The sequence below is a fragment of the Euphorbia lathyris genome, chromosome 9 (genome assembly GCF_963576675.1).
Source record: "Euphorbia lathyris chromosome 9, ddEupLath1.1, whole genome shotgun sequence".
Taxonomy (NCBI): domain Eukaryota; kingdom Viridiplantae; phylum Streptophyta; class Magnoliopsida; order Malpighiales; family Euphorbiaceae; genus Euphorbia; species Euphorbia lathyris.
Genome location: NC_088918.1, coordinates 24,605,127 through 24,617,635, shown reverse-complemented (window position 1 = coordinate 24,617,635; position 12,509 = coordinate 24,605,127). Strand labels below are relative to the sequence as shown.

General features: G+C 36.1%; 1 protein-coding gene across 1 annotated transcript; it reads left to right on the top strand.

Annotated features, from left to right (window-relative positions):
• The first annotated feature begins 738 nt into the window (after positions 1-738).
• On the top strand, positions 739-9,121 carry LOC136205366 (phytyl ester synthase 1, chloroplastic-like). The gene is made up of 13 exons (XM_065995919.1): positions 739-1,534; positions 1,737-1,788; positions 1,881-1,936; positions 2,788-2,946; positions 3,045-3,149; positions 3,675-3,781; positions 5,687-5,808; positions 6,008-6,116; positions 6,209-6,342; positions 6,447-6,813; positions 7,980-8,093; positions 8,402-8,487; positions 8,592-9,121. The coding sequence occupies exons 1-13, from the start codon at positions 1,078-1,080 to the stop codon at positions 8,893-8,895; spliced, it is 2,172 nt and encodes a 723-aa protein (XP_065851991.1). The 5' UTR covers positions 739-1,077; the 3' UTR covers positions 8,896-9,121.
• The last annotated feature ends 3,388 nt before the right edge of the window (positions 9,122-12,509 follow it).

Genomic DNA, 12,509 nt, shown 5'->3' with positions numbered 1-12,509 from the left:
TCCCAAACAAATGATTGCATTTTTATCCCCTACTAAATATAGGGCTTTAACAATGGTTTTAAAGTAAATGGCATACTGAATTATAAATGTCACCCTGGACCCATTTAAAATAAACAAATTGATTTCTGCTTACAGTTTAGCTTAAACCATGGCTAGTTTACCTGTTAGTGCTTCTCAGGTAATTCATTCTCAAATTCGGGATGGTGTTTCCCGTTTTATATTGAAGAACAAAAAACGATGAATTGAAAGGAAATGATTCTTATGTGTTTGTGTTTGTAACAATGTTCATAGGTCGTGGGTTGCGGAACAGTACTACTGCGTGCTAAACAGCAGCTAAATCTTGTTCATCAATTCTACATTGATTCCAGTACCATCATTCCTCGTTGACGATGGAGATTGAAACAGGATGCTCGATTAGGGCCAAATTCGAGAAAGCGAACTCAGCATTTCGATTCAGATTACCCCCTCCATTCGTAAACATCTTTTACTTGGTTTGATTATAGAACTGCAGATATTACACAAAATAAAATTTAATTTGATTGCACAAAACGCACAATTATTGCCATAAAACAAGTCATAGTTATTGCGTTCTTTTGTTATGTTAAACTATTTACAGAAAATCATGAGATTAGGATATGGCAAAAAAGTATAATATTGGATACAGAATGAAAGAAAAGGTTCTATTGGATAAAAAATTATTACTGTCATTTTATTGTCGCACGCATCACAACTCTAGAATTGCGTGTTACAGAAGCTCTGCACCTCATTTTTGGGTTTTAGTTGTTTTGATGTCAATACAAGAAGGCATGAAGGATATGAGTAATTCTGTTGCAGTAGTTTAAGGAACACTCTAAGTGTGTTTGATGTACTTAATAGTATTTGAAGTTTCTACTATTGCTTGTTATTTGAAGGGGTTCTAAATGTATAATTGGTAAAGAGTCATAACTTAGAAACAACTGCGTTGTAATTAGAATCTTCCATTCCAAAGTGCTTAAAGCAAAATATCAAGTGGTTCAATGGTGAATCTTGGAATGATATTATAAAAGGTGGAAGTATTCTGCCACTGTCTACACAAACATGGCATTGATTGTTCCTTCTGTGATATTTCCTTGTACTTTGACATATTCAGAAATTAAGCCACAGTTTCGAGTGAGAGTACATCGTGTAGGTGGTAGTGATTCATTGCTTTCATCTAATTCAGTCAGCGTGGATGAAGGAGCTTCTTTCAATGGACAAAAAGAGAAGAATGAAATTCTTATTGGTGAGGACACTGCAGAGAAAGAGGAGAATAAAGGTTCGATCAGTGGAGGAAATGGGAGATTGAAGTCAAGAACAGAGAAAAATTGGGTGAAAGATGCTGTTTCAAAAGATTTGGAACTGTTCTGGGATGATGGTTATGGGACCAAGACAGTGAAGAATTATCTTGAAGAAGCCAGAGAGATAATTGAGCCTGATGGTGGTCCACCTCGGTGGTTTTGCCCTGTTGAGTGCGGCAAACCTTTGAAAAACTCTCCACTTCTTCTTTATTTACCGGGTAATCCTAGTCAATTCTGATGAATTCCAAGTTGCAATTTGATTTTACTTCATGTTTTCAAAGGTTCAAGGCAAACATAAACAGGCGCTTCCTGCAAGTGATTTGCATGTTTATTTGATAGTTATGGTGGATTCAACTTTTAGTATTGTATTCTTAGGAGATTTTAGAACACTGAAGCTTATATTTTGGGATTAATATGCAGGGCTTGATGGTGTTGGCTTAGGACTTACTTTGCACCATAAAGCTCTTGGGAAGTAAGGGCTTAAGTTTCTGTTCTTTCAATTTCATGTAGCTGCGATATGTTGTTAAAAGGAGGTGTTTATCATTATAATTTTGGTAAATGCAGGGTATTTGCAGTTCGGTGCCTTCATATTCCAGTCTATGATAGAACACCATTAGAAGGTCTTGCATTTTTGAAAAGCTACATATTTCTTGTTTCTTGAATTAATATGAATTTCATTATAATATTGACGATTCTACGAGATTACGCTTTTAGATGAGAGTTTTTCAAAACACGAAGCTATAAAGCTTGGATGTTTTAAATTGCCACTCAGTTTTACTAATTCATTCTATAGTAATGAGCATTGCAAAATTTTTCATGTAACGTGTTGGTTAGGCTATGTGACATAGAAATTATAACATTGATGGCTGAGGACCAGAAGTTATTGCTTATTGTCATGGAACCAATTGAACTAAAAGCTTAAGCGGATAGTTAAAGACCCAATTCATATTAATATCTGACATACCCCCGCACACGAATGCCCACCGGGCTTGAAGCGTGCACAACACATGCCCATATTACCATGTCCTGCACTTTAATCAACAAATGAGGTCGCCGGGAATCGAACACTTGATCACTTGGTCAAAGAGGCTCTAATATCATGTTATGGAACCAATTGAACTAAAAGTTTAAGCTCAATTCATATTAACGTCTGACACTTATCATATAGCTGGAAGCAGAAAAATAATTTTTCTTCCTGTCTTCTGCCTCTTTTCTGAACACTGGTGCTGATCTGATAATAATAATTCGAGTTGGCTGGCCTTCCCTGTAAAAAGTTCTAATACTCCGTTTATGAAGTGGAAACCACCATTTTAGGCTTGTATTTTATTCATTGAGATTATTGTCTTTTATGGTGAGCAAGTCTAGTAGTAGAGCCTAAAAAGGTGCTTGTGTGATTCTCCTCATATCTTTCAGGGATTAAGCGTGAAGATTTCTGTTTATCTGTAGCTTAATTGGATTCTATCTCTTGAAGGTTTGGTGAATTTTATTGAAGAAACTGTGAGACATGAGCATGCCTCATCCCCGAAGAAGCCAATTTATCTAGTAGGGGATTCCTTAGGGGGATGTCTAGCACTTGCTGTTGCTGCCCGTAATCCAAAAATTGATCTTGTTCTGATACTATCCAATCCAGGTTATTCCCAGATTAGCAGTAATTTACATATATATACATTATTGATGACACCTTGATTGATACTCTCCAAGTTGATCTGACATTTATTTTTATGTTAGCAACATTTTTTAGCAGGTCGCCGCTGCAACCCTTGATTCCTGTCTTGGAGGCTTTGCCTGAAGGATTATGCAATGCAGTTCCCTATCTTCTTAGCTGCATTATGGGTATGCAATCTGTTGCTTCCAGGTGTTAGTTGCGTTTATAATTTTTCTGTATATACCTGATTCAGTTTACTAGCTACTTTTCAGTTTTAACATGATGATACACTTTAGTAAAACTAAAATTGACTCAACTACCTTCTTGAGTACCATGACTTTTATATGAGAAATAACACATAAAAGATTATTTTTTCCTCTTATACATTACCTATGTGTATGCTTAAAATCCCAAACAAGCATTATTCGTTTGTAGATTGGTTTTTGTTCTTGATCAATATTCAATACTCTTAATGCGCACTACTGTATTTTACTGTCCTGCAACTCTATCAAGTTCATCACAGATGAAATCATTGGTTGATATCAGAAACATAAAGAGCATCCTCAGATAACATAAAGATCTCTTATCTTATTGTGCAACTTTTTGCAGTTTTCAATTGTCTTTAATGTCCATTAAAAAAAGAAAGAGCTTTGTTCTTCCCCTTTCGAGCACCAATTGCTCTAGTGTCGCTAATTTTTCTTTTCGTGAACCAGGTAATCCAGTGGAGATGGCAATGGCTAATATTGAGTTTAGACTTCCTCCGAGATTACAAATCGAACAATTGTCAGCCAATCTTATTGGGTTTCTGCCTCATCTTTCTGTAAGGATGCACCTTCTAGTCTTTGCATCTGTTACGTTGTCATGTTTTATTAGTGTTGGGTCTCTTTGTTTATTTTATTCATCACATTTACAAACTGTAACAGACCATGGAAATAGAGAGAAATCCATGGGATACCATGTAGATTAAGAGTCTACATGAATATATTAAACTTAAGATAAATACACATATTTATACAAGGTTTTCCCTACAATAAAGAAAACATAGTGGCCCTACTAGCAGCCTATAGCTGTCACAGCAGCCTAAGCATGCTATACATTTATTACATTGACTTTCTGTAACACTCCCCCTCAAGCTGAAGCATGGATTTTAATCATGCTCAGCTTGCTACAAATACAGATAACATAGTCCTAAAAACAATACACTCAAGATACTTTAGAATATAAAATATAATCCGGGGCACGCGGCCTAGAAGAACAAATCAGCGGAAGAACATCAAGCTTTGTTCCGAAACAGAGAAGCAAAACTCAGTTGTAGCCACATGCAAGAGGCTGCCAGCAACATCAGTGCACAAAAGGAGATTCACCGGAAAACTAACGGGACAGACAAATCGGAAACAGAGAGTCGACGACGGAGGAAGAAGAACCGAGAAATTCTGCTCACAAGGCAGACAACAATGCTGAAAGAAACAACCCAGAAATGTAAACCCAGAAATTCTGCTCATAAAGCCGAAGACAAATTCTGGAATCTCAATCCAGAAACCCAAAACAGAGACCAAACAAGGCTCTAATCCCATGTAAGGAGGACTTTTCTTACAGCGACGACGATACAGGGTGGCCGGAATGTGAGGAAATGCCGATCAGAGGCGGAGAGGATGAACCAGAGGGGTGGTGAGATAAAATGACGTCCCAACAGTGAGTATTCAAGAGACCCAAGCTCTTGACAGAAATGGAACCCTGGGAAATACTACCCAGACAATATTGAACCCTGGGAAATACTACCCAGAAAATATTGAACCTTGCAGAAACACAACTCTGGAAATACTTCACAACTCTGGAAATACTACGAGAAAAAAGAATTCAGAAACCTTAGACCTTAGGCTCTAATACCATGTAACAGACCATGGAAATAGAGAGAAATCCATGGGATACCATGTAGATTAAGAGTCTACATGAATATATTAAACTTAAGATGAATACACATATTTATACAAGGTTTTCCCTACAATAAAGAAAACATAGTGGCCCTACTAGCAGCCTATAGCTGTCACAGCAGCCTAAGCATGCTATACATTTATTACATTGACTTTCTGTAACACAAACTTATGGACAGAAAACGTTTTAGATACGAGCTTTAGCATAGGAAGAGAGAACTGGGTAGATGCATATAATATTTTTAGTGTTTGTGACTCAAAAAGGAAATTAAGTCACAGAAAAATATTTTACTCGTCAAAGGAAAATCTTGCAAAAATAAGGAAATAACTTCCTATTTTGAAAGGGGAAACTATTCTCCAAAGGAGAAGATACAAATTTAACATGAACTTTTCTTTACCTACCATAATTATCTTCTACATAATGTTCCTACCCTAACAAAATATTTTATTTTCGTAGAGAAGAATTCTTCAATAAAAGTTATTTTCCAGGCAACAAACATAACCTTAGTTTGTTTTCTAATGTTAGAGTATATGCAAAGGGTGGTGCTTGAGCACAAGTCATTGATCCTCCTAATTAGGTTTATCTTACCTGGAATAGATGATTTTATGCAGTCAGATAAGTAACTGTATTCATTTTAACTGCATGTTCTGATTACATATACACGGCAAATAACTGGAAATGCACACTAGATATGCAGGACACATGATTTATCCCTCCTTTATTGTGAAATAAATTGAGCTCACTTCAATTTTATTGTTATTGCCACTAAAAGATTATTAATGTCTATTTTTAGGCTTTAGCCGATATCTTTCCAAAGGAAACTCTTGTTTGGAAGTTGAAATTACTCAATTCAGCAGCTGCTTATGCCAATTCCCATCTTCATGCTGTAAAAGCAGAAGTCCTAGTGCTTGCGAGGTATGTATTCTCCTTTTATTCTGCTTGGTTGTTCAATTCTTTCTGCTTGATGCTGTTGTGTCCTTTATAATGATCTGTTTAGTGATTTTCTGAAAGGAATTGGACAATTTGTTCTTTTTTATTTCATGATTTAATCACTAGCCATGTTGCATTTATAGTCATTATGATATGATGTATTTATAGTCATTATGCCTTGTAGTCGCAAAGATAATATGGTTCCTAGTAAAGATGAAGCTGAGTATCTTCAAAGTTCATTGCAATATTGCACAATTCGTTTCTTCAAAGACAATGGGCATGCACTTTTAATGGTAGGTGAGAAGCAGCATGTTATGCAATTATATAAAATGTAAATTGCACCTTTTTTCCCCTCGTTGATACAATATTCTCTATGATGGCACAGGAAGGACGCTATAGTTTGCTCTCTATTATAAAAGGTGCTGGAAAATACCGTCGTTCAAACAAGCAGGATATTCTATCAGACTTTGTGCCCCCTAGCATGTCAGAATTCAAATATTGTTTTGATGAAATACTTGGGTAATTCAGCTGATTTAAGTTGCATCTGACTACATTAATCTTTCCTTCCTCGTCCCAGCCTAATACTATAATCACAATCGCAATGATGATCAAATACATTTCAGGTTGTTAAGGTTAGCTGGAAGTTATGCTGCGTTCTCAACTCTAGATGATGGAAAGATAGTGAGAGGGCTTGCTGGGGTTCCAGATGAAGGTCCTGTACTACTAGTGGGTAACCATATGTTAATGGGACTTGAAACGGCAGCCATTGTTGAAGCTTTTTTGAGAGAGAAAAATCTTCTGATTCATGGTGTAGCTCATCCAATGCTATTTAATGGGAGGCTTGGACCATTGAATATTACTACACAAGTTGATTGGTTACAACTAATGGGTGCAGTACCTGTCACTGGAAGCAATTTCTTCAAATTGTTTTCATCAAAATCACATGTGCTTCTTTATCCTGGAGGTGGAAGGGAGGCTTTGCATTACAAGGTATGCCAAATTACCAACCTTATTTTATTTATTTCCACCAGTTTTCTAATGAAGCTTAAATTGTAAATAATTTTATGCTCCATTTGTGCTGTTAAAAAATAGGGAAAACTACAAATAAAGTCGCATGGATTTGCAAATAGAGGAATGTGGTTTTCTTTTCTTTTCTTTATTTTTTTGCAAAAGAGGGCATGTGTTTTACACTGTTAGCGAAAAAAAGGAATTTGATTAACGGTGTCGGTCTTTGATGACGTGTCATGTTGACTTTGCTGGCGTGACACATTAAAATGTTGTTTTTTGGTGACATTATGTTGATTTGATGACATGTCACGTTGACGGCTGATGTGACATGTTGACTAGATGACGTGTCAAATGGTGTTTTGTCAAATTTCTTTTTTGCTACCCAAGCCCTCTTTTCCAAAAAGAAAAAAAGAAAAAAAAGAAACATTCTTCTACTTGCAAATCAATGAAACCGCATAGAGTTTATTTGTATTCTTCCCTAAAAAATAACTGAAAAACAGAATTATTAGATCCAAATTTAATTTAAAAGTGATGTATTAAATCTAGATTTTCAATTTCAAAAATTGATTATTATATAGAAATATATTTGTAAAACTATTGAATATAAATGCATGTATATATTTGCTTTTTTAGTTAAAAATTAGAAGTATTTAAGAACTTCAAATTTTATTTAGCTCAATGGTCACTTTTCACTAAATTGGGCTGCCAAGTAGAAGTTGAGGGGTCAAATTGGATTTTCTGTTGCTATACTATTTAAGTGACGGCTTATTTTTGCTAATTTCATGACTGCAGAAGAATGAATATGTTTTCTAAAGTATTTGATTCATGCTCATAGTTTTATTGATAAGGTAAATAATGTTATATGTAGACTTGTGAGATATTAAGATGTCAATTGGATAAGTAAAACTATGATTAAACTTAAGAGATTTCTAGGAAGAAACATGAAACTGAAGCACCTGTCAAATTATGTACTTGAGTAAGTATGGCTATTATTGCAGTAATTGTAATTGAATAAGAGTATACGGTGCCTCGCCTCGCCTCGCCTCGCACACATACATTGTTTCCATAAATAAGTTTGTTGAGTTTACATATTGTTACTAGGTCTTGGTTCCTCCTAATCCTAATTTTAACAACTCTGTGATTTTCAGGGCGAACAATATAAAATAATATGGCCTGAAGAACCAGAATTTGTGAGGATGGCTGCTAGGTTCGGAGCCACCATTGTTCCATTTGCATCTGTCGGAGAAGATGATTTATCACACGTGAGTCTTTCTTCTTCTTTTTAATTTTGTTTAGAGATATCTTCAGTGCTTGATCCTGTATGTTTTGTTTAATTTGGGTGTATAATGTCGTGCATCCTTATTTTGGTTGAATTGCAGTCATATAGAATTTGACATAGTTTATTTAGGACAAACATTGAGTCATGTTCTTGACAAAAAGTCCGAACTATGCTCTTATTGGACGAACTTCTAGCACACGAGACCCGCGTCTTCTACAAAATATATAGATTGGATCCTTCTGAAGTTAAGTTTGCAATGTTCATGATGTAATGATTTTATGGTTGTGGCAGATGGCTCTTGATTATCATGACTTATTGAAAATCCCTATGGTGAATGACTTCATTAGAGATTTTTTGAGCAAAGCAGTAAGAGTCAGGTGATTATTACTTCATTTCTATTCTATCAAAGGAAAATTAACCATTCTGAGCTTCAGATTAATATAGTATGTATTGACGATAAATGTGGTGTCGAATATTACAGAGGCGAGGGTAAAAGAGAGGTATCAGACGGAGAACTATTTTTCCCAGCTCTTATACCTAAGATACCAACCGGACGCATCTATTCTCTGTTTGGAAAGCCGATAAAAACGAAGGGGAAAGAAGAGTTATTGCAACAAAAAGGTGAAGCAAATGAGATATATATGCAGGTGAAATCTCAAGTTAGACGCAATATGGATTACTTATTGAAGAAGAGAAAGAACGACCCTTATAGAGGTATCTTGGATAGAACATTATATCGTGCATTATATTCTCCTTTGTCTGATATTCCTTCATTTGATCCTTGAAAGGTTAGACATGAATGTAATGTACCAGCATTTTGAATAAGAAATCGTAGATGACTCCTCGATATATGGTCGTTCTCGTTATATTCAACTTTGTCTGATATTCCAACAATTTTGATCCTTGGAAAGTTATTAAACAAGATGTAATGTTGTAGTTTACCAGCTTAAAGTCTATGGTGATTTTTATAGACTGATCAATTATTCATGGACTAAATAGTGTAACAAAACCCAAATTGAGGGACCTCATAATTATTTCGAAAAATACAGTGATTGACTAGTGTATTAATTAAAAGCATAAGTGTATTAATTAAAAGCATAAGGACTAAATAATTGCTTACCTCTTTATTTATAAAGTGATATGAATTTTCATTGTCACGCAAATAAAGAGTTAATGTATAGATATAAATGAGATGTCGAGCATAATGTAAAATATTAAGTGAAGGTTGTAGCTTGTGTAAACCGTCTTAAGAATATAAGAAAGCATATTTGACAAATGATGACTCAATAATTCCTTCAACAGTTTTTTAAATGAGATTTTTTTATAAAAAAAACATATATTTCTGTCATATTTCAGCCGAAGAGTGTTCCCCCAACAAATAATAGAGTTGCCTACGGCTTCAGCGGGAGTAAAAAGCATGCAAATAGCTCCCCACATTTTTTACATGAGATATGGAGATCTTATTCGTGGAATTCGGGGAAAACCGCTCTTATCCGCTTCTCTGCCACATGTTTTGAAGCAACGCCGGGATAAATAGAAAGGATTCAACGTGACGGAAGAAAGTCCTGAGATCAACAATTACCACCTATCCTTTGCTTTCTAGAAGCAGGATCTTGAAATTTGATGAAAGAATGAACGGACTTGATGAAGGGTAAGGAAGTAGAGATCATACCACGAGCGCGTTAGGTGTAGACAATGACGATAAGTGGTATAAAGAGAGATCAAGCAAAGAAAAAAGAGATTTCTAATATCATTCCACCCGGTGAATGAGTCCTCTTTCAAGATGACCGCTAGACTACCAGAGAGAACACCCCATCCAAATTTGAACACTTACCGATCGTCAGAAAACTCCATTAAATATGTACGAACCTTTGATTTTTTTAGGGTAATAAACTTATCTAAAAAGTTTCAGTTAACACTAGATATTGGAGCACCCTTTGTCATGAATGGTGAGACTTCTCCAAATAGCCTTATACATGACTGAACCTCTATAGGGGTAACAACGGGGCAGAGTGGGGATATTGATGTTTTTCTCACTCCGCCCCAAACACTTGCATAAGCGTATTTAGAAAATTCACATTAGGGGTTTCAATGATTTTTTTTTCCATGTAAATCCTCACGGGTGATAAGAAAGCCATAAATCACTAATAGAAAAAAGGGATAAGTACAAAATGCCTGTGGTATACACTTTTTGCAAACTCGAACCTGTGGTATTTTTTTTTTGCAAACAGAGGTATGTGTTACAGGCCGTTAGCAAACATAGGCTAAATTGACTAACGGTGTTAAAATTCAAAAAGAAAAGAGTTAATTTGGTCCTTATATTTATTTATTTTATAAATTAACCCCCCTAATTATCTAATTATCACAAATAAACGCCAAAATCAAAAATAAAAATAAAAATACCATCTTTTCCATCCCTTTTTAATTTTTGATTTTCATTCTTCTTTCTCTCTCTTCTCTCTTCTTCTTCTTCTTCTTCTTCTTCTTCTTCTTCTTCTTCTTCTCTGATTTATCCTCCTCCTCTGTCGCACAGCTTCATCATTCTATTTCTATTTGCTTCTTTCTTAACTGTGTTTTCGAATTTTTTCTTCTCTTTAACTGGTAAATGCAGAAGAAAATTGTTCATAGAATTGCAACGTCGACAGTGATTCCGACGATTGTTCCTGGTTTAAGCCCTGAGTCTCCGCTGGAATGAGCGGTTTCCGATGGGACGGAAGCTATGGTTCTCAGAATTGCAGCAATTGCAGGAGGAGAAGTAGGGGAAGATGGAATTGGTCATGGGTTTCTTGATGCTCCGCAGCAGAGATCAGGATTTCCGGTGAAAGAATTCGATTTCTGGTTCAAAAAAATGGTTGAATCTGGAATTTCTCTGGTGAGATTGTTGAATGAGAGATCTATAGTGGCATTAAATGGGATTATCAAGTTTTTCTCTTCCATATTGCATCGGCACAGGTGGGTCGATTGGAAAGCTTCGTACACCGCTGATTTCATCAGTGACATCTGTTCAAGAGCACCCATCGTCACCTCTCCACCGTTTGATTTTAGTACTGATCTTATCTCTTGGGCTAACTGTGTGTGTGAATTAATGGCTCCTCGCCTGATAATTGAGAAATTTGGGGTAAATGGAATTGAGATTGCAAGAAAGCAGAAGGGAGAAAAGATGAAGCCATGTTTGTGTAAATTGAAATTGATAATTGAGAAATTGTGTGTTTGGTTGAAGAGAAAAGAAAGGAAAGTGGGGCTGCAGTGGAGAGTTAAAGGTTTGGTGTGTGAGGAAGAAGAAGAAGAAGAAGAGAGGAGAGAGAGAAGAGAGAGAAAGAAGAATGAAAATCAAAAATTAAAAAGGGATGGAAAAGATGGTATTTTTTATTTTTATTTTTTATTTTGGGGTTTATTTGTGATAATTAGATAATTAGGGGGGTTAATTTATAAAATAAATAAATATAAGGATCAAATTAACTCTTTTCTCTTTGCATTTAACACCGTTAGTCAATTTAACACATACACCGTTAGTCAAGTGTATACCACTGGCATTTTTTTTGTACTTATCCCTAGAAAAAAGACCATTTGCGTTGGCCATTTAGAGCTATTTGTGTCAGGCATATAGAGCTATTTGTGTAGGCAAATAGACAACACAAAAACTCTCAATGCAAATACTCTTTCCAAAGAAGAGTTTCAAGTCCTAGTGGCGGATCGATTCACATCAAAGATAGGAAGCAAATCGATCGCCTAAGGCAGCTTAACTTCCTCGAAAGGAATAAAAGCTTCAAAGCCTTCAAACAAGGCTCAACTCTCAGGGTACGGCTGGCCACCTGCCTTCAACTAGCAAAATAAGTCCTAAAACCTAGAAATTTACTTGCTGAAAGATATAAAGCGTAAAGTAAAGCCAAAGGTTGCAAAAAGGATTAAACAAATTGTACTTAGTTACATTTACAAAACTAAACATTCACAGGGGTATCCTCCTCAACATTCTTCTCCGAAGATGCGCCCATGGGAGGAACCACATTCTCTGCAACAGTAGTTCCCTCCTGAGGAATCGTACAATCGATTATGAGATCATTCTTGTCACCCGCCCCCTGGGATGTTTCGCCGAGTCCATCTGATTCCAGATCAACAATCGGCTTGGTCTCCTCAGCTGATCCGCTCAGCTTCTTTCGGATTTGATCGCAGATGAAATCCTTAACGTTCGGGATCTTGCGATACTTAAAGCAATCCTCAACATCGGGGACCACGTACTCCAGGTCCACAAAATCAATTTTGGGATAGGAAAGCTTAACGTATGCCATGATCCGTTCGCCATAGTATTAAGCACGTTCCCCCGCTAGGATCTCCGCATCCAACAAAGCAGCCTTGAGATTCTTAGCATCCTCCTCCATCTCCCCCATCTTCTCCTTTAGGC